This window comes from Calypte anna, chromosome 2 (genome assembly GCF_003957555.1).
Source record: "Calypte anna isolate BGI_N300 chromosome 2, bCalAnn1_v1.p, whole genome shotgun sequence".
NCBI lineage: Eukaryota > Metazoa > Chordata > Aves > Apodiformes > Trochilidae > Calypte > Calypte anna.
Window position 1 is genome coordinate 99,764,738 of NC_044245.1, and position 20,448 is coordinate 99,785,185.

At 39.1% G+C, this 20,448-nt stretch overlaps 1 protein-coding gene across 2 annotated transcripts; it reads right to left on the bottom strand.

Moving 5' to 3' along the window:
• Window positions 1–1,023: 1,023 nt before the first annotated feature.
• Window positions 1,024–15,475, bottom strand: NDUFV2 (NADH:ubiquinone oxidoreductase core subunit V2). 2 transcript variants are annotated; one of them, XM_030444209.1, is made up of 8 exons: window positions 15,219–15,380; window positions 13,132–13,197; window positions 7,600–7,662; window positions 7,391–7,507; window positions 5,655–5,823; window positions 3,360–3,469; window positions 2,434–2,510; window positions 1,024–1,514 (listed from the first exon to the last, which is right to left on the bottom strand). In XM_030444209.1, exons 1-8 carry the CDS (start codon window positions 15,258–15,260, stop codon window positions 1,421–1,423), a joined length of 738 nt encoding a protein of 245 aa, XP_030300069.1. In that variant the 5' UTR covers window positions 15,261–15,380; the 3' UTR covers window positions 1,024–1,420. The 2 variants fall into 2 exon arrangements, with proteins under 2 accessions (XP_030300069.1, XP_030300068.1); XM_030444208.1 differs by having other exon boundaries at window positions 1,026–1,514; window positions 15,316–15,475.
• Between the last annotated feature and the right edge of the window lie 4,973 nt (window positions 15,476–20,448).

Here is a 20,448-nt window from a genome sequence, read left to right on the forward strand (position 1 = left end):
ATGGTGCCAGATGCCTGGCCTTCTATGAGGTGTGTGGTTATGACAAACACTGGAGTGACTTTTCAGAAGAGCATTCAGCAACTTTAAATTGCAGATAGTGTTTTAATCTACGTACTGTTTTCTCATACACACTGGGTCTTTTCATGCTAATTGGGTGACTGCTTCACTCATTACTTGTCTTTATCAAACTTTTCCATTTGTATGCAATTCACTGATTTAATTTAGAAGGGATAGTAAGCTTTACATACAAATAATAAATGTATATTCTGCTCTCAGAAATACCAACAGTTAAAACTATTTGGAACTTCAAGGAACTTCAGAGAGCCTACTGAAATAAAGGTGGGGCATGAACAGACTATGTGAGATCATAATGTTGCGGGGAGATCTGTAGATAAAAAATTTGACTCAGGAGGGGCAAAATAGTTTAGGGAAGCACTGTTAAACAGAATATAAAAAATTAAATATAATACAGCATTAAAAAAAAGGTACTATTAAGCTCCATGTATTACATTAATTGTATAACAAATGTCAAATGTTCTTATTTCCTAATTTATGTTTAAATATATATATGTACATATTTAAAGAATTTCTCAGAGTTTGCAAGCGTCTGTATTGTGTCCACTTGCAGTCAATTAAAAAAATTATATCCAAACTTTTTTATACTGGGAGAAACACCTGTTTACAGATTAGTTCTGTAAAGCTGATGCACAGCAGTAAAGTCAAAGGATCTGTTAGCAAAATAACTAGTTTCATATATTACTACTATTATAGCCATGTATTAAAGAGTTCTGGTGTATTGTGTCTTCCCCAAACTGCATACCTTGTCTGTACTGAATAAATTTTTACAGGAAGTGGTTTCTTGTTGCTGTTCATTCTTTTATTAGAGTACTGCTGCTACTTGGAGAGGTGGAAAGGGGTGTTGGGTTGTAACTTGATAATTTTTACATTCTTTCTGATCACTCTCTGGTAGAATTAGGCTCAAAAAGAACCACTTCTTACTGAATCTACCAGATTTTAAAAAACTTTTTTTTTTTTTAAACACAACTGTTAAGGTCAGCCTTCCTGTTTGTTCTTCTGGTTTTAAACTGCAATGAAAAGTAGCAGCCAGTGCTGTTTTGTCAGCTCATCTCCTTGTAGTTTGCTTCTGTGTGCATTTGCCAGACTTGTAATTTAGTTCTGTCACTTCAAAGAACCTTTCAATGGCAGATCAAAAGGTGCAACTTTCAACACAGTGGTCTTAAGTGGACTCCTTCAGTGATTCACAGAATTACAATTATGGTTTACATTAGTTTAAACTGTAGTAAGTTAGATACTCTAATTGCGTATGCTTTCTTTTAAAAAAAAGTATTAGAATGCACAATTTTACTGAGATTAAAGTTACTTTATTATTTTCAGACAGTTCCTCCTATAACAAAAATCATTACAGGTCAGCTCGAACTCCAAAACCTGGTCCTTTGGGTGGTTCAGTGAGAGAAGTAAGGCCACCAGCTGGCTCACAAGAAAAGCGTCCACTCCTGGAAAAAAAAAAATAAATTATTAATTTCTGGTATTGCTGCAACCTCAGATACTGTTTAATTAGTCAACAGAAGACAGTTGCAAATCTGACTTAAAGCTGAAGCCATTTTTTTGTTTCATTCTTCCTATTCCTCTTCCAGAAATGTGATGCTACTCGTAAAAGGTTCCAAATTTAAGTAGTGACAAAGAGTTTTGTGACTAAAATGCAAAGTAAGACCACTGATTTTCTTATTTATTCAGAGGCTGGCAGGACAAAACTGATGGTGATCCCAGAAATACCAAACCAAAGGCAGTATCTGGTAGCATCAGTCCTATTTTTCCCATGTTTAGAAACTGTAACTGTGTTCAGTTCATTGTTCTTGTATTGAAAAAAAATAATAGAAACAGCAGGAACAGGTAATACACCCAAGTTAAATTAATTCATTCATATAAACATAGCTGTAGGCAGGCTAACAAAGAACACTGCAAAACCATAGATGTGAAAAACTTGAAGACTGCAAGCTTCTGAAAGGTTTGTGATTTCTGAGTTTTTTTTTAAGGGAAAAAACAAAACCAAAAAAACCCACAAACCAACAAAAAAACCCAAAACACAAACCAAACAGCCTACAGCCATTTTTTTATTTACATGATCTAGGCAAACAAATCCAACAGGTGATATCATTCCCCTATTAGGTTACTAAACCAATTCAGAATAGATTGTTCTCACATTTCATGCTTCTCTAGTCAGTCATCAAGAACAGAAAAATTCTTTGCTCAGTTTTTCCCAACTCCTTTGTCTTTCAGTATGTAAAAAGTTCACTAAATGAATTGCAGCTTTTTAGCTGTAGGTTGTGAACACAAATCACTGAAAGAGGAATTTAGTTTCTTAAAAGGATCAGCCTTCGAATAGTTGGCCATTATTATTCGTATATAGCATACCTTGGGCCAGGTTTGGGAACTTTGCCAGCCTTTAGCTCATCAATTATTTCTTCAATATCTTTGGGTGTCAAATCTTCCTGTTAAAAAAAAAATAAATCATTGACAACACAGAAAAAGTCAGCAATTATGTTAACTGTACCATTTAAAATTCACCAGACAGTTCTTTTAGGTATGATTCTAGCATACATAGTTTTGATCCTGTCCATTATCACACATAGTGGTTCAAAGAATTAGAAAAACTAAAGAGCATACAGTCATTTTAATGCTGAAATTTTTGTTTTGCATACAGTTGCAGAAATTATGTTTAGCAATGCTGATTCAGCTCATCCATAACATGGGGTTGTTTTCAGCTTCCTTGGTATATCAGTGAGCTGGATTGCTGCCTACCCACTATATTCATGCCACTGCACATACTGCAAATGGTGTCTGCTGTGGCAAAAACACCTTATGGGTATGGTTCAAGAGAACAACAGTTCAAACACTAATCAGGCTGCGATAACAAAAGAAACTATTTTAAAAATAAGGTTTCTTTTAAAGCTGGACTCAGTCAATACGTTAATTCCTTTGGTCTGATGGCATCCAAGTGAGCTGTAATTCAGAAGACTAAAAGTTCAAAAATAGCCTTATACCAGTCCAATGGACTTTCCAACAGGCTGCTTTAAAGTGCTTTTAAAAGCTCATCACATGTCTACACAAAAATGTATGACCCCACTTGTGTGAATCTAGACTGTTAACTGAAAGAAAAAATAAATGGATATTCTGATACAGATGAAGTGTTCTGGGACGAGGCCAAGATGCTGTAGGTTATAACTTGTCCCTGCCAATAGGAATGTAAAGTAACTAACCAAACCTTCTGAATCTGAAACAAGTGAAAATACAGGTAAGCCAGCAAAGTTGAAGATTTTAAAAGGGAATGTCATACTTACATAGTAATTGTCATTTATTTGTACCATTGGTGCATTTACACAAGCACCTAAACATTCCACTTCTATCAGCGTAAAGAGTTTATCTGGTGTTGTTTCCCCAACTTTTATGCCTAAATCAATAAAGAATATTACATTCATCAATGGATATTAAACAAGATAAAGCATGAATCTGAGTACTCCATAATCTTATCATTACTTGAATTTTTGGCCTTAAAAACATCTGTACAGTTAAATTCTCTTATGAGTCCAAAATGTTTCCATTAAACAAAAGTCCAATAACCTATGAAGTCAGTTTTCATATTCATTTTTCATGCCTCATTTACAAGCTTACAGGTATGATTTGTTGAAAAATAACTATAAAATAGACAATTTGAAGAATCAGAACAGTTCTACTCAGGAACATTTTTAGTAAACAAGACAACGGAATGGAAAAATAGGGAAAACAGCTTTCATGTGCTGATATGAAATATATACACATACACACATGTACAGTATTGAGTCTTACATTCCCAAATTAACCAAGATCCAAGCATTAACACTTAGCCACAAACTCAAACAACTTCCAGGCTTATACAAAAAGTCTTATTTCCTGAACAATATATACTTAGCTCCCATGGCACCTTATTTTTCTAGTGATATACAGACCTTCCCCAGAGGGCAGGTTAGCATCTCAGCATCTGATCTTTACAGAATACTCCATGGAAAATGAATGCTGAAAAGCAGTTTTCCTCTAAAGTTATAAGAAGTGGTGGAGAACTAATAAAATTCTAAGTAAGGCCTGTGTCTCCACAAGAGCTACAGAATCATCCTTTATGCCTTGATTTCTCAAGCTAAGTGTTTCATTTAAAATTAAGCTATTTTGCAATAAAAAAAACTAAGACAAATGTCATCTAAATATGCCTTTGGCATTCAAGACAATAAGCAGCTGTTCTGCAGCTCTTATCATAGTGGTTCTTAGGAAGAGCTGGTAGTCCCTGATTTCCCCCCCTATTACCACCCAACAAGGAAGAAAAAACAACACCATGAGTTCTCATAATGCAACACTCTTGATTGACTTTTTCCATAGAAAATTCCTAATTTATATTAACATCAGATCTGCCATCCCGAGGGACCCTGACATGCTACAAATACAGTCCTATGCAAACCTCATGAAGTTCAACACAGCCTAGTGCAAGGTCCTGCCCCTGGGCTGGGGCAATGAGTGGACTGAGAGCGGCCCTGACAAGAAGGATGTTGGTTGATGAATAACAATATGAGCCAGCAATGTGCACCTGCAGCCCAGAAAGCCAAGTATCCTGGGCTGCTTTAAAAGAAGCATGACCAGAGCATGACCCTCTACCCTATGCTTATGAAACCCCATTGGTACTGAATCCAGCCCTGCAGGCCCCAGCATAAGAAAGATATGGACCTGACTAAATGGGCCATGAAGATCATCAGAGGGTTGGAACACATCTCCTTTGAGAACAAGCTCAGAGAGTTGGGGTGGTTCAGCCTGGAGAAGGCTCCAGGGAGACCTTATAGGAGTCTTCCAGTACCTGAATGGGGCCTAAGCCAAGGAGGGACTTTTCACATGGTCATAAAGCAATATGATGAGGGTTAATGGTCTTAAAACAAGAGTAGATACAGGTTAAATATTATGAAAAATCTATTTCCTGTGAGGGTGGTGAGACACTGGCACAGCTTGTCCACGGAAGTTACGGATGCCCCCTCCCTGGAAGTGTTTATGGCCAGTTTGGGGCTTTGAGCAACCTCGTCTAGTGGGAGGTGACCCTGCCCATGGCAAGGGGGTTGGAAACAGATGGTTTTTAAGGCCCACTCCAGCCCAAACCATTCAATGATTCCATCACCTAACTTAAGGAAAAAAAAAAAAAAATCAAACCCTCACAACTTTCATACACCTTAAAAATCTTATTTTGCATATGAAAAAGGGCCACAGCATTCAGAGTCCACTCCTGTATATGGAATATGGCTTACTTTCTCAGTCCAAGGGTCATATTAGAATGCTGCATTTCCTGACAAATTGCCTTGGAAAATCTCTTCAAAGCCACTGTGTCCATGTACTGTGGACAATGGCCTTTTCTGCTTTATTGTACTGATATCTTTGAAAACAAAGAATAAATGCCAAATCTGAACTCTGAAGTTTATAATGGCTATTCTCCAATGATTTGATTTCCAATACTATTTCTCTGTCCCCACCAGATGAAAAAATATACTTAAGTATCATTAAACAAAAGGTTAAAACAAATTACAAGAATTCTTATCTGTATTCATTGTAATTACAAATTTGTGTCATACCAAGTTTCTTCTTAATGGCTTCTAAAATGCTATCAGAGTCCCGCAGCATGCAAGGTGTGGTAGTGCAGACCTGAATGTGGTATTTCCCAACAGGTTTGCGGTTATACATTGTATAGAAGGTTGCTACTTCATACACTCTCATGGGAGGCATTTCTAAAATTTCAGCAACCTGTAACAAGGGCAAAACAGACACTACAGTGAATCCTCACAGGGCATCAGTAAAGGCATTTAACAAATCATTTAAGTAAAGTCACCTGTCCTCTATCTGCAGTAAGGGATAAATAAGAAGGAGGGGATGGATAGCAGAGCACAACTGCATTCAAGTGCTGAGAAAAGACACTCAGGTTACTCTGATTGGTATCACCCTGCTCTGTGTCACAAGGGCACTAAGCCATGGGAGGTCAGCGCAGTGAGGAGTTCGAGTCCATTCCCTCCAGCATCACACACACACAGATGCAGAGAGTGAGCTGGGCTCCAGCTGCTTTCATAGTCAGCTCCAGCTCATGCTGCACTTCTGCTCTCTTGCTGTGTAAATGCACAAACTTGTACACGCCTGCCCACACTGATCCACGTAAGCCTTTAGGTAAGGAATTCTCACAGGTTGGTGCTATGCTCGCCTCAGTCAGATGCAGCAGGGCTGTCCCAGGTTCTGTGACACACCAGGGCTGGCCTTAGAAAGCCCACGGCTGCATCTGCAGATTGGTATCACAGCTAAGGAACAGGGAGTAAAGTGCAGTCTCCATGGAGCCGGCTCTGGGGGAAGTATCCCTGACCTCATTAACTTGGAACCCTGGCAAACTGCTCAGGTTAAGTACTGGCTCCGTTTTCAAAATGTAACCAGTTTATATTCCAGTCTCTGTAACAGGCAAGTAACAAACCACAGAAAATACTTGTTCACTTAAAAATCTTAAGATCATTTTAAACAAAATATCAATCTGAAACTTAAATAAATGAAAATACTTTTCCCATTCACTCTTCCTTGAAGCTTCAGGCTTTCTGCTATACTGCAGACACAGTCACAGATAAAATTTGCAGTTTCCTAAATGAGCACTTAACTCCTTCAGTATTTTCTGTAATGCTTAGCACATCTTGACGGAATTTAAAACTTCTCACTGTAAAACATGTCAGATTGTAACACAAAATATGACAGGTTTATTCATATGAATATAAACTAATTTTTTTATTTCTTGGCATTTGATTATTATTATGCAGCCTATCACTTTGGAACAGTGCAGTTGCTTGCTTCCTTATTTTGAAACAGTCTCTTTAATTACTTTGGTGAGTTTTCCAGGCACGTGCTGTGAAGCATTCTAAAACACTAATAACACACACTACCACTAATGCTCCTTTGCAGAAGTCTTTAGGAGTATAGAGATTAAGTACAATCCTGGAAATGTGTAATGCCACTAATTTGAGATGAGAAAAATGCCACCACTGCCCTTTTTATTTTTCTCAAATTTAGCAGAAAAACCCCCCCAAGTTTCTGTTCCTACTTTTGGGTTAATTCTAGGAAACTCACGATAATTCTCTAGTTTCTAGCAATGGTGTCACATCATGTAAACAACATAGCCTTAAGTTATCTGCATTAATTTTCCCTTTTATTTTTTAAAATGTAGTATCATAAGGAATTCTTACAATTCTGTGCCCTGCCTTTGATAAATAAATGCTAATATTCTAGTGATATATTTAAAGAAGACATTAAAATCATTCTTGAAAGATAATTAAGAGCCAAATACCTTGTTCATAGCTGATATGGGCAACCATCCGTGCTGTCTTTGGGCCAAATCTAGTACTGCCATGACAGCTGCAGACTTGTGTCCCCCTGGATAGTTGTTTATGATTGCTTCTATTCGCTTTTTAAAGGGAAAGATGAAAAAATGCATCAGTACTGATCCAAAACCAAAGCCTTGAATTGTATTTACGTATTTTTTTTTTGTCTGCATACCTTCAGGTTTTCAGGTGTGAACTCAAATGGAGTATCTGGATTATTTTCAGGACTATCTCTGTGCTTCAGGAAAAGAAAAAGAAAATAAAAATGGGGTTGTCAGGAAATAATACAGGACAGATTTACTGTTGTAAAGTATCTTTTCATTAGACAGTTACAGTTCAGTTGCTTGAATAAGACTGATATATTCATAGTTTCAAATTCCGTAATACTCAGTTTCATAGTACTCATTAAAAATTATTAAATATCTGAGAAAGTTATGAAAAGTATCTATAATTATTGCAACACAAATTAATAGTTTATTACTGTTATTTCCTATTAGAAAAAATATTTCTTGAGGAATATGGCGTTATCAAAATAATACATTTTATTAACACAGTACATTAAGTACAGTTTGGCAATTATGTTCAAATTAATCACAGATAGATTAAGAATCCTGTGATACAGAATTAATACATTAATAACCAACAAAGGACTAAAAGAGATGCCCATTTTCAGTTTTTCCTATGAGATATTAACTATGAAAACTTACTCTTGCTATGTAACTACAGTGTTTGCAAATTCAAACACAGACTTAACATATACTTCTTAACTTTTTTTTTTTATACTTTAACTCTTTAATTGCAGATACAATTCTGAGAAGAGTATTCAATTGTCAGAATGGAGAAAGCAGAATTTTGAATTATTATTTCAAATATAAGATATTCTATATAATTTTTCAGGTGGTCCTCTACAGAACCTCAAATTGAAATTAATTCTATTTTTAGAAAGTCTGGAAGTCTTTTTAAGAAGTGACACTTTCCTGTAATAAAATCTTAGTTCTAATAAAGATCCCTATCCACCAGAAAAACATTTGGCACAGAATTTTCAGTTCTCTAAGCAGGTTATTATGGTATCATATCCTTGAAGTATTTACTGCTAAATTTTATTTCAAACTTTATAGTTATCGAATTGAGAAAGTTTCAAATTAAATGGAGGAGAGTTTGAGGGAAAACATAAGTTATACTTGAGGCTTGATGCTAAACATAATCCACAACCAGCTAATAATAAAAGTTTTAAAAGTATATTTAGGAGAAAAAATCCCACTTCGCTGACTTATGCTTTCATCATTTTTTAAAGTAATCAAAGATTATTTTATATTTTCTATACTGCATTCTTATTAAGCAACAAAGGATTTAATGAAAAATCTCAATACTGTAGAATACTTATATACCACAAGACTGTCATCAGTGCAGCACTTAAAATGTATTTGGTCCATAGCTACTCTAGGAGTCTAAGTTCTTTTAAAGAAATATCAGGTCAAATACTTATCTTCAGATACATCTGTTGGTCTACTGAGAGATTTCTGTTGCTTGTCCCATCCATAGCCTGGAGTAGACAGTGCTAGTACCAACAATTTGAGAGCATGTACCCTTGTCACAGTTCCAAGTCGAATATGAAACTACAGTCAATATATACTTTGTCACCAAGGATTACTTTCCCCTCAGAACAGGAATTACAGAAAGATAACTATTTCCCTTTGAACACACTAATATTTTAATAAGGATTAATTTATGGCATATAGTGTGGTCTAGAAGATAACATAAAAAAGCTTTTAGGAATACAATTGCCACTGTTTTAGACTGGCCCTTCCAGATAAAAGGATTTGACTATTCATAATTAGTGTTGGTGAGAGCTTTCTACCTATTTTAATGGAGGTCCTCAAAAAGAGGCTGATGGAGGAAAAACTGATTGGAAATACTGTGGAACAGACCTGTTCCCTCACAGACCTGTTCTAGGTCTTAGCTGCACAGATCAAATCCATGAGTCATTATAAGTATTTCCGTAACTCAACTTTTCCTTCTCAAATGTGTATGCCAGTTTTATTTCAAGCTGCTATTTTGGCTTCCACAGCTATTTGACACAGGTACAACTGTACTTGATCTCAATTTCTTTAGCAAATAAGTTATTTGATTTAGTAAAATCTCCCTCTTTGTCTAGATCAGCTGTTGTTTTTCAGTGTACCATCTCTAAACCGATATCCTTGAATACCCTTAATATGAAGAGGAAAATAAGACTTTTTATCTGTAGCTACAGCTTGCCACACAGTTGGTTATGTGCAGTGAGGCTCCAAGGTATGTTGTAAAAGCTACAGCACAGGGAAATAGTAAATAAGAACACATCACCTTTTTTTGTTTTCCATTTTTCTGTATAGGCTTCATCTAATTCTGTGCTGGGATAGTTTTCACTGAGAGCTTACAGAATTCTACTGAGCTGTTAGGAATTTATCAATCACATGCTCCCTAGTCTTCCATTTGGCTGATGAGGATGCACCATTTATCTGATATTTACATGTGCTTCTTTGCTCCTGAATGATATGGATGCAATTCTGCCTTTTTTTTTGTGCGTGGTGGATTTTTGTTTTGTAGGTTTTTGGTTGTTTGGTTGTTTTTTTGTTAAGATTCTGGAGAGCAAGATTAGAATTAAGGTCACAGTAAGAATACTATGTTAAATCACAGTGTGGTTGAGGTTGGCAGGGACCTCTGGAGGTCATCTGGGCTGAACCCCCTTTTTCAAGCAGGGACACATAGAGCTGGTTGCCCAGGACCACATCCAGATGGCTGCTTTGGAATATCTGCAGGGTGAGGAGACTCCACAAGCTCTCTAGGCAACCTGTGCCAGTGCTTGGCTCCCTCACAGTAGACATCTTTCCTGATGTTCCCTGTGACCATTCCCTCTGCTCCTGGCACTGGGCATCACTAAAAAGCACCTTGCTCCATACTCTTTTCACTCTTTCTGGAAGTGTGATCTAGCTGCCTGTGATGGCACCAGGCTGAGTTTAATGGTAAACAAAGTCTCCTCTTGGCTGTTTAAGGAAAAAAAGGAGTTGCAGTAGAACTTTTCTTACTTCTATATGCTTTTGATAACATGGAAGAAAAAATCTGCATGAAAAAAGTTTGGGATACAAGGGCATGCAATCAGCACTGCATTTTAATACTATATTTAAGACAACTAGGTTCCCTGCCAGCATGTGCACTGCTCTTTCAAAACAAATATACTGTGTGCATTTTCCTTCCTCACATATATATTTCCTATATGGGTACTGCAACAAGCACCACCAACATATTTTGCAAAACAACACCAAGACACTGGAGTGTAAAACGACATACTACTAAACAAGAGGATGACCACAACAGGTTAAAGTTAATCCCAGGTAAGCCTACTATTCCTCCACAAGCAGTTATTTTCTTATTGTATATGAACAGCTAGCATTACTTAAATGTCTTCACCTCAGCAAAAAAGTTCCCATAGAAATCTGCTGTATTTAACATCTGAGATTTGCTCTGAAGGTCTTTAGTTGTAGTCAGGGCAAATTTACATGCACACAGAAAGACATCCAACTATTTACTTCCCATAGCCTTTTATTTCCTATTTACTTTTACTTATTTACTTTACTTCTTTTGGAGAGCAGCACTGGGAAGACCTGGGGGTGCTGGTAGATGGAAGGATGACCACTATCCAACAATGTGCCCTTTTGGTCAAGAAGGCCAAGGGCATCCTGGGGTGCATTAGAAAGGGCTTGGCCAGTAGGTCGAGAGGTTCTCCTCCCTCTCTGCTCTGTCCTGGTGAGGCCACATCCGGAATATTGTGTCCAGTTCTGGGGCCCTCAGTTCAAGAAGGACAGGGAACTGCTTGAAAGAGTCTGGTGCAGAGTGACCAAGATGATTAAGTGGGTGGAACATCTGCCTTCTGAGGAAAGGCTGAGGGAGCTGGGTCTGTTCAGCTTGGAGAAGAGGAGAATGAGGGGTGACCTCATCAATGTTTATGAATATGTCAGGGGCGAGTGCCAGGAGGATGGAGTCAAGCTTTTCTCAGGGGTGACTAATAATATAACAAGGAGCAACAGTTATAAACTGGAGCATAGGTGGTTCTGTATAAATATTAGGAAGAATTTTTTCACTGTGAGGGTGACAGAGCACTTGAACAGGCTGCCCAGGGAGGTTGTGGAATCTCCATCCCTGAAGACATTCAAAACCCACTCGGATGACTTCCTCTGTGACCTGCTGTAGGTGATCCTGCTTTGGCAGGGGAGTTGGACTAGATGATCTTTCAAGGTCTCTTCCAACTTTCTGTTGTTTCTAATAAGAACATTAAAAATCCTAACAAAAAAACAAACAACAACAAAAAAAACCCCACCCCAGAAAACGCCCAATCCCATAAAATAAACTCTCATGCAAACAAGTTTCCTATGCTCTGATAGCAAAAATTGTGCTTTGGAATGAAAATAAAAAGAATAAATGATGCTATTAAATAAAATAGCTAGATTTCACAAGTAGCTAACTAATACACACTAATTCTTTTCTACTTCCCTGTCTCTATTTTCAGGCTCCTCCTTCCAGCAAATAATTTAAGCAGTTACGTAAGTCTTGAAAAATGCCTGAAGAATTTACAAAGCTATATAACTTCTACACCAGACACCAACTTCTATGAAGAGTGCCAAAGACACCTTTTGCCTGTCTTCACCAATCTCAAGCTACACTTGAAGTTTCCTAAGCTGTCAGCCTATACTGTTTCCTTTATGCCTTGAATACCAGCTCTCACTCCATAAATCATCAATGACTGCTCAGGTTTCTGGAACAGCACATGAAGCACGTACTGTAATCCCACTGACTTCATCTTATGAGAAAAGCAGCAGACTCAGTGGCAGAAAGGCAACAACAAAAAAATCTGTCCAGAACTGCTGAGCACTTCTTTTCAACAAAGCAGTCAATTCCCTAGTGAAGTGCTGATTTCTACTAAATGTTGGAACAATAATACCACACTGCTCAGCTGCTGAATTGCAGACTAGATAAAGCTCTGAATGGAGCAAAATGGGACAGAATATACCTCTCTCAGAAGCTTCAGGTTCTCTTTAGTGGTAGACAGACATGCCTGCTTTACACATGTAAATATGAGGGCTTTTTTTTGGAATTGATATTAATAATTAAAAACACTATGATGATACCTAATTGGTTGCAATTGATGATCTGAAATGTCTTTTCCAACCTGAACAATTCTGTTATTCTAATTGCCTTAATTATGAATGCAACATGCTATATGACATAATACAAACAAGACCTGCACTTTTCAGCTGCTAGTGGACAGGGCTATACCTGGACCCAAGGGTAATTCTGTGGCTAAATTTAGAAATCCAGAAAGTGTGCCTGCAAAGCATTTCATGAGCTGCAATTACAAACTCAACTAACTCCAAATGAGTAACAAGAACTGTAAAGTTAAAAGTCTCATCTGCAGTCAGACAAATGCTACAATCACCATGACTAGTAATAAAAAAGAGCTTTCATTATGTAAGAAATACAAAGCCAAAACCAAAAATGAAACCTTTTGAAACTCCATTGCCACTTCAATAGAAACTGAAAAAAAACCCCACTTTGTAAATTCTAATAGGCTTCTACAGCAAGTATTGCCCACCAAAATCTTTTTGTCAGATTTTAAAAAGTCTATGCCAAACTCTTCTTACACATTCCCCTTACAGTAAGGTAGAAAACTACTTACCACAAATAAGGCTCCTCCACTGGCATTGCGGACTGCTGCCCTATGTAAGTTCTGAATCTGTCTTATCTACAAACAAAATGAAGTAGATAATATTAACAGTTAATAATCTACATTAACTGCTAGTGACTGCTTTCAGAACCAGCTTGATTTCCACTCTAATTGTAAGCCATTAATTCTTATGTCATCACTAATAATCAGAATTAAGCGTAAAGATGAATATTAAGTGCTCTTCTGTACTATTAGGAGGGCACATCTCTCAATTCATCTTGACCATTTTAGACAATATCGAAGTTACAGGATTTAACATCAAACACGTAACACTCTGCCCCAGCTCTAACTCCCTTGAATACAAATTCTCATCAAATATCTAACGAAGAATTTTCCAATTTGTTATTTCACAGCTCGTCCTTTGAAAAGTTTGCAGAAACTATAATTATTAAAATTCTTCTTGGGTAAGCACTTAAATGCTGCTTCGGTTTTTAACTAACTGAATAGTGAGATTAGGCTTGAGAGAACAAATTTAAGAGCCTGAAATATCAACAGGACACGAGACCTGTAAGTTTTGTTCATCTACTCTCTGTAGTCCCTGTTAGGATCCATCATGCCAAAACTGATCAAGATCACTATACATTACAAAAATCATACTGCCATATGCAAACATGCAATTAAAAATAATTCTCTATCAATTTTGTATTATTTTTGTATAGACCACTCTATACCACTTTTGAGGCTTCTTGAAGAGTAGTATATTAAAAACAAATCCCCTCTTAACTATTTAACTTCTGTATATGTATAAAATTTGTGAGCTTTCAAGTGGATCAGTGTCAAAATAGTAAAAACAGAGGCATGAGGTCACATGTGAAATCCAACCTTAAGTATCAGAGAACTACAGTCCCTGCTGTGCTCTAAGAGGAACCTGATCAGCTCAGTCATGTGGTTTCCCTGGATGGCTGCAGTCTTTCCCTGTCATGTGGTCAGTCTTTCCCGGAAGTACTGGATTTACTATGAAATTGTATATATTATGTACTATGCACTCATCTCCTCGTTTTGCTCTCTGCTTCTGGCTCATCTGAAAGCAGCAGCCAGGAGAGCAATTAATCTCCTGCCCTTCTGTGTCAGAGGCCAAAATGAACTCTGGGACAACTGTGGACTGCTGATTGTTCCAGAGTGCCACCCTTTCAATGTCAGTACTTACCAACTAATATGAAGTACACTCAATAAATTGCACTGGCACGCCAATTTGAGTGCCCTCTTGAAACCAGTCAACATGTAAAATTCAGAAAAAATACTAAAAAAGTGTAGGTGGACTATGCAAATACAACTGAAAGTCTGCAGACAGCACTGAAAGAAATGCATGATGACTGGATACTTTGGTATAAATCCTACTGAGTTCTAAGCAAATATAAAACATACGCTAAGGGGACCACCACTACACTGTAAGCTTCAGATTTCTAATGGCAAGATGCAGTCTCCTACACAAATAACAATTTCAAGAGAAAATCCTTTATTCTTTTCAAAGATACTGTAACATTAGTTTCCAAGAAATAAAACCTGTAAATTTCAGATTTTAAGAAGAAACAAAGTAAGACCCTATTTTTGCACTGCTCTAAAAGATTTCAACTTGTCGACTCAGGATTGAAAAACAAACCAAGGGGCTTCCTTCCAATGGTTAGTCTTACACACACTGGCAACTTTAGAAATTTTCCATTTGGGAAATGGAAATAACCAATAACCTACGAGAAGCACCAAGCAGTTACTGCTGGAGGCTTTTACACTCGACGCAGGCTCTAGAGCCGTTCAGGTAACTCCAGCAGGCCTCGAGGGCCATGGTGACACCCGGCAGAGACGTCCTTCCACCGGCTGTACCAGGCCTGTCCTCCCTGAGGCCCTGCCCCGCCGGGGGCCCCCGCCGCCAGCCCACTGCGGGGGCCGCATCCACCTCCCACCCCCTGTCCCCACCGCGGCCTCTCGCCTCATCCCGGCCTTTCTCTGCCGCGGCCTCCTCCAGCCGAGCAGGCACCCTACCCCGGCCGGCGGGGACAGACGTGTCGTTGTCGCCGCCGCCACAGCAGCAGCCTCCCCCTTACCGAGTGTGCGGCCGCAGCCCGCAGGGGAGCACACAGGAACATGGCGACGGCGAGAGAATCAGCGGCCCCCGAGCCCCCTTCCCTCCCCTCCCTCTACCTTCTCCTTGAGGCCTGCGCTCGCCCTCCGCGCGGCGCCAAGGAGACCCGCCCCGCGCATGCGCCACCCGTGCCCGCGCGGCGGGAGCGCGCCCGATGAACTGGGGCGTGTGGGGGTTGTTGGTGTGGGGGTTGTTGGTGACCGTTAGTGGCCGTTGGTGGGGTGGTCGTTGGTGCTTTCCGTTGTGATGTCCGCTGACCCAGAAGGAGTGGGTGGCCGCTCACTTGACTCAGCTATCAGGTGTATGGTGACTGCCTGCTCCGGAAGGTGAAGTCACCCACCCAGGCTGTCCTTCTTGCGGGTGGGGAATTCCCGGTCCTGTCAGTCGTGGAATGTTTGTGTGAAACGAGGTAAGAAAACTGCGAGATCTGTGTGAGAACATTCAGGGACGCACATCGAAGTGAAAGAGCAAATCTCTTTGGAAGCAAGGACGTGTAATAAGAAGCAGGAAACTGGAGAAACTGCTGAGGTGGTTTTGCTCCTGTTTTCCTCCTTTCTACCCAGTTTTGTTCACTGGGGTATTTAATGTCTGAACTGATTGTCTTATGTTTTGACCTCCCTTGGTCAGAAAATGCAAGGCTTGTTTTCCTGGCCTTTGATAAGCATTCCATACAACAAATATCGAAGCTGAAGGAAATACTAAGTAATGGGCTCTTCCTTGGATGCAACAGTTGTTAAAAATGTCACAGGTCCTCCTTGTGCAGACCATGGTCAGGTTTTGTGGTGAGGAATGCAGGTGTATCTTTTCACTAAAAGAAATTATTGTTTGTCAAATAACAACTGATGAGCCTTTTATACTGATGAGTGCTCAGCATAGCAGATTTGCAAAGCATCAGCTGATGTTCTAAAATCTCTTACAGTGTCATGGAATCACAGAATGTAACAGGTTGGAAGAAACTTCTGGAGTCCAACCCCCGTGAGCAGGTTCACCCACAGCAGGTTGCACAGGATGGTGTCCTGGTAGGTTTGGAAGGTTTCCCCAGCTGGAGACTCCACCACCTCTGCAGTGTGTTTCAGTGCTCTGTTACTTTTGTTGGACCTCCTGAGTTCAAGTTTGTGACTACTGCCCTCTCTTCTGTCACTGGACACCACTGAAAAGAGTCTGGTCACATCCTCCTTACACCCCCCCTGTAGATATTTGTAAGCGCTGATGGAGGTTCCTCCTCAGTCTTCTTCAGACTAAAAAAGATGCAGCTCTGTCAGCCTTTCCTCATGGCAGATGCTGCAGTCCCTTAGATGTCTTGGTGGCTCTGTGCTGGACCCTCTTCAGTAGTTCCTTGTCCTTCATGAACTGGGGAGCCCAGAACTGTGCTAAGTACTCCAGATGGGGGTTCACCAGGGCAGAGTAGTGGGAGGAGGATGATCTTCCTCAACTTACTTGCCATGCTTGTGCCACAAGGGCACATTGAGAGCTCATCGTCATCCTGTTGTCCATCAGGACTCCCAGGTCTCTTTCCTTGGAGCTGCTTTCTAGCAGGTCAGCCCCTAGTCTGTACTGGTGCATGGGGTTGTTCCTCCCTAGATGTAGTACCCTACGCTTGCCCTCGTTGAACCTCACGCAGATTCTCTCTGTCCAATTCTCCAGCCTGTCCGAGTCGCGCTGGATGGCAGCACAGGCCTCTGGTGAGTCAGCCACTCTTCCCAGTTTTCTATCATCAGCAAGCTTGCTAAGGGTATACTCTTTCCCTTCATCCAGGTCACTGATGAATATATTGCTAAGACTGTACCCAGCACTGACCCGCTTGTTACTGACCTCTACAGAGTAGACTCTGCTACTAATCACAACCCATGACTTCCCCTCGGTGAATCAGTGTTAACTACTTCTGATAACTTTCATTTCCTCCCCTCTGAGGAAGACTCTCCCCTGCACTCCCCCCCTGCCTATTTACCTTGGCTCTCAGTGATGCAGCTTTATTAACTCATGCATGGTGAAAATCTATCACATGTATTTACTTCTGCAAAAATTGTGGTGATCTGCTATTTGACACCACTAGTATCAAGTACTCCGAGTTAAATACATGATAAAACAAAAATTGAGCCTTTCTTACAGTGTTTTACTTAATCCAAAATGTTAACATATGTACCATCTGCTTACATACTCTGGACAACTTTTTTAAACTTCATACAAACATGCAAAAAGGCAGGATAACCTAGAGCAAATTGACATTCAAAAAGGCAGGATAACCTTGAGCAAATTGATTTAAAAAAAAAAAAATAATTAATGACCAAGTTATGGATTTGTACTGATAAAATGATCCAGCAGGGCACTCTGTCAGGACACACAGCCAGGTTAGACAAAACCACCCTGGGTGTGCCTGTGTACTCCTGTAAGGAAACCTGTATGTATGGTGAGACAACAGCCGTGGCACAGCTCAACAGGTAGCTCTAGACAAAACCCAAAACACCACGCAATGCACATTTAGGAGAGTTTGAGATACTACTCTTTCAAATAACTGCATATATACTTACAAGTATATGTCTGTGTGTGCATGTATATATTTGGCAATCGTTACTGTAATTAATGTCCTTTTAATAGAATATTTTTCATTTGCACAGGTCAGCTAGAATGTGGCACTAGCTCTCTGATTAGATTATTGCCTTTTACATTTGAGTTTATTGGAGATTACTGTAGTGGTTGTCTTCCTGCTCCTCATTCTTCATTTCCTCAATGCTGAGAGCTAATATCAGCATTTTTTAATTTTAATACTGCTACTAGTATTTGATACTTTCATTGATTTGCTTTCACTAATTATTTATTCACTTATAAGTCTTATTGCTGTACTCCAATACCACACCCTGAGATGAATTCTCACACTTAAAGGAGTGCCTCAAGTAAAGAAAGTATAATGTTGCAGTGATATGCAAGCACAGATTACAGATTCCATTGCTAAGCCAAATTTTATATCCTGTTGAGAGTCTGCCCTAGGCACACAGTCTAAGAATAGCTAAGGCCATGTACGATTAGATTCAGGGAGTATTCCTGTGCAGATAAATTCATAAACATTCATTTGAATACTGAATATAAAAGATACACTCATGGTAATGTATTAATTATATAAATAAATCGAATACACATTTTTTAATTTGAATTCATAAATATGTTACCGGCCAAGGGGGAAAAAAAAAGCTTTTGAAAGCATTTGTATTTTAAACTCAGTCTACATATCAGGTGACAATATTAAAGAAATAAATTTGAAACAGTGTGGCCCTGAACAGGAGTACAAGACTTTCAGAGATCTGCAGATCTGTCCCTTATGTTGTGCTTTCTGTTTTCTGCACACACTGGAGTGCTGAAATCCTGCCCACACAGGGCCTGGGGCAGCACTGCAAAGTGTGAGCACACAACTGCTCCAACAGCCAGTGATACCTAAGTGGGTCTCCTATGGACCACAGTGATTTCAGACAAATCCTTTTCCAGTTGAAAAGGAGCAAATCAATGAGCAAAACTGCATTAAGGAGAATAAGATTCCCCATGTTTACTCTTTTGAGTAAAGCAGGTGGTTTATTTGTGTCTCTGTCTCCAATAGGGCAGGTGTGCAAGGACAGAATGACCAGACCACCTCTTTCTACCTCCTCACACCTGCTGGGGAGAAGCCTCACAACTGAATGGCATGAGTTAGTAAGGGAGAGATGGAGAATACTATTGTTTTCTGCAAATGTAGGGTAGAGAATTGTTCTTGCAATTAAATAATTGTTTACTGTGTCACTGGATTTATTAGTATGCATTATGCCAAAAAATTGCTCTCAGGGTTTTGTTTTAAATGGAAGCATGCTGGGGATATTTAATCACTGTTACATTGCTCTCTATGTCTATGTACAAAAATAAACAAATCAGCTTTCATTAATCTTCAATCCATTATTCATGTACAGGCATTCACAGCATATTTCCTGACATTCAGAAGTAGTACTTCCAGACATAGCACTACGAGTAATATTAACCAATCATACTTGAAAATATTCACTTTTAATTGTCTTCTGATACATGCTCTAATATTAAGTAATATAAATTGTAATTTGCAGTGCAGGAACTGTGAATATTGGCAAGCCATTTGAAGAGATGCTTCTGAAAGCAGGTCATCTGGAGAGAACTTAAATACTACCAAATGGTATCAAAGGCTGCTTGTATTAGACCACCTTCAGTCAGCTCTACAGTCCACTATTAAAAACAAACAAACAAACAAAACCCCTCTGCCCAAAAAAATGAACAAAAACCCAACCAAACAGAAAAGGCTAGTAATATCTTTCAGAAATCTCAGCATTATACATTATTATGTTCATATTTAGGCAGTATGATAATCTATTTTAGGAAGTGTGAAAACACAGAGGGGATAAGAGGAGATCATATTAAATAATTAAGACCTAAAACATTGGAAAGCAGAACATTCACAGTTGCAATCTTCACATGGCTACACCACACAAAAAACTCTGACTTTTATACCTAGGAGAGTCTCAGATGAAAAGACATCACTATCATTGTGATAAACTAGATTTAATTCATTAATAATTCATATGTGCTACAGAACACAATTAGCTGATGTATGATTTAAGAGTAATTTCTGTAAGCAAAGTAGAGACAAAGCAGACAATCAACTGCCTGTTCATTTAACAGACCTGAGATATGTAAATGTTAGCATGGATAGTTATTAGTATCATAAAAAGAAGTCTTCCAACAAAAGATGATATTAAATGTATTTTGAGGTTGTACATGGAACCACCTCTGAAGAACATTTTTGATTAAAGAAATAGCTGAAGGACAGACTGGAAAGAAAATGAGAAGGAATTTGGACCATGGAAGAAAAACCTGCCCCAAATGCTTAGCCACAGTGCTGAATAACAATTGGGGGAAAAAAAAAAAAAAAAAAGGAAGTGAACGCCAGGGAATATGGCTGTAAGGGGAGGCTGGCTGTGATGATAATAATCCTTAGTTTTCCAGAGAAACCTGGAAGGTGTAGTTGGTGTTACAGCATCTGGAAAGATGCTTCTAAAGAAGGAGCATGACACTGGCACAGGCAGCTGCCCGTATCTTCAGTGCTGGGGGAGAGCTCCACCAAAGGAGGGAGAACTGAACTCATTTTCCTCAACTGAGGAATGGCCTAATGGTTTGTGAGACAGGGGCTTTCAGCTCTTTTGTTG

Coding starts and splice junctions, on each gene's coding strand:
- NDUFV2 (XM_030444208.1), bottom strand. CDS start 15,375: ATGCGCGGGGCGGGTCTCCTTGGCGCCGCGCGGAGGGCGAGCGCAGGC. Junction 7,508..7,599: donor TCACACCTGAAAACCTGAAG/GTATGCAGACAA, acceptor CCCTTTAAAAAG/CGAATAGAAGCAATCATAAA. Junction 1,515..2,433: donor GTTCCCAAACCTGGCCCAAG/GTATGCTATATA, acceptor TTTTTTTTCCAG/GAGTGGACGCTTTTCTTGTG.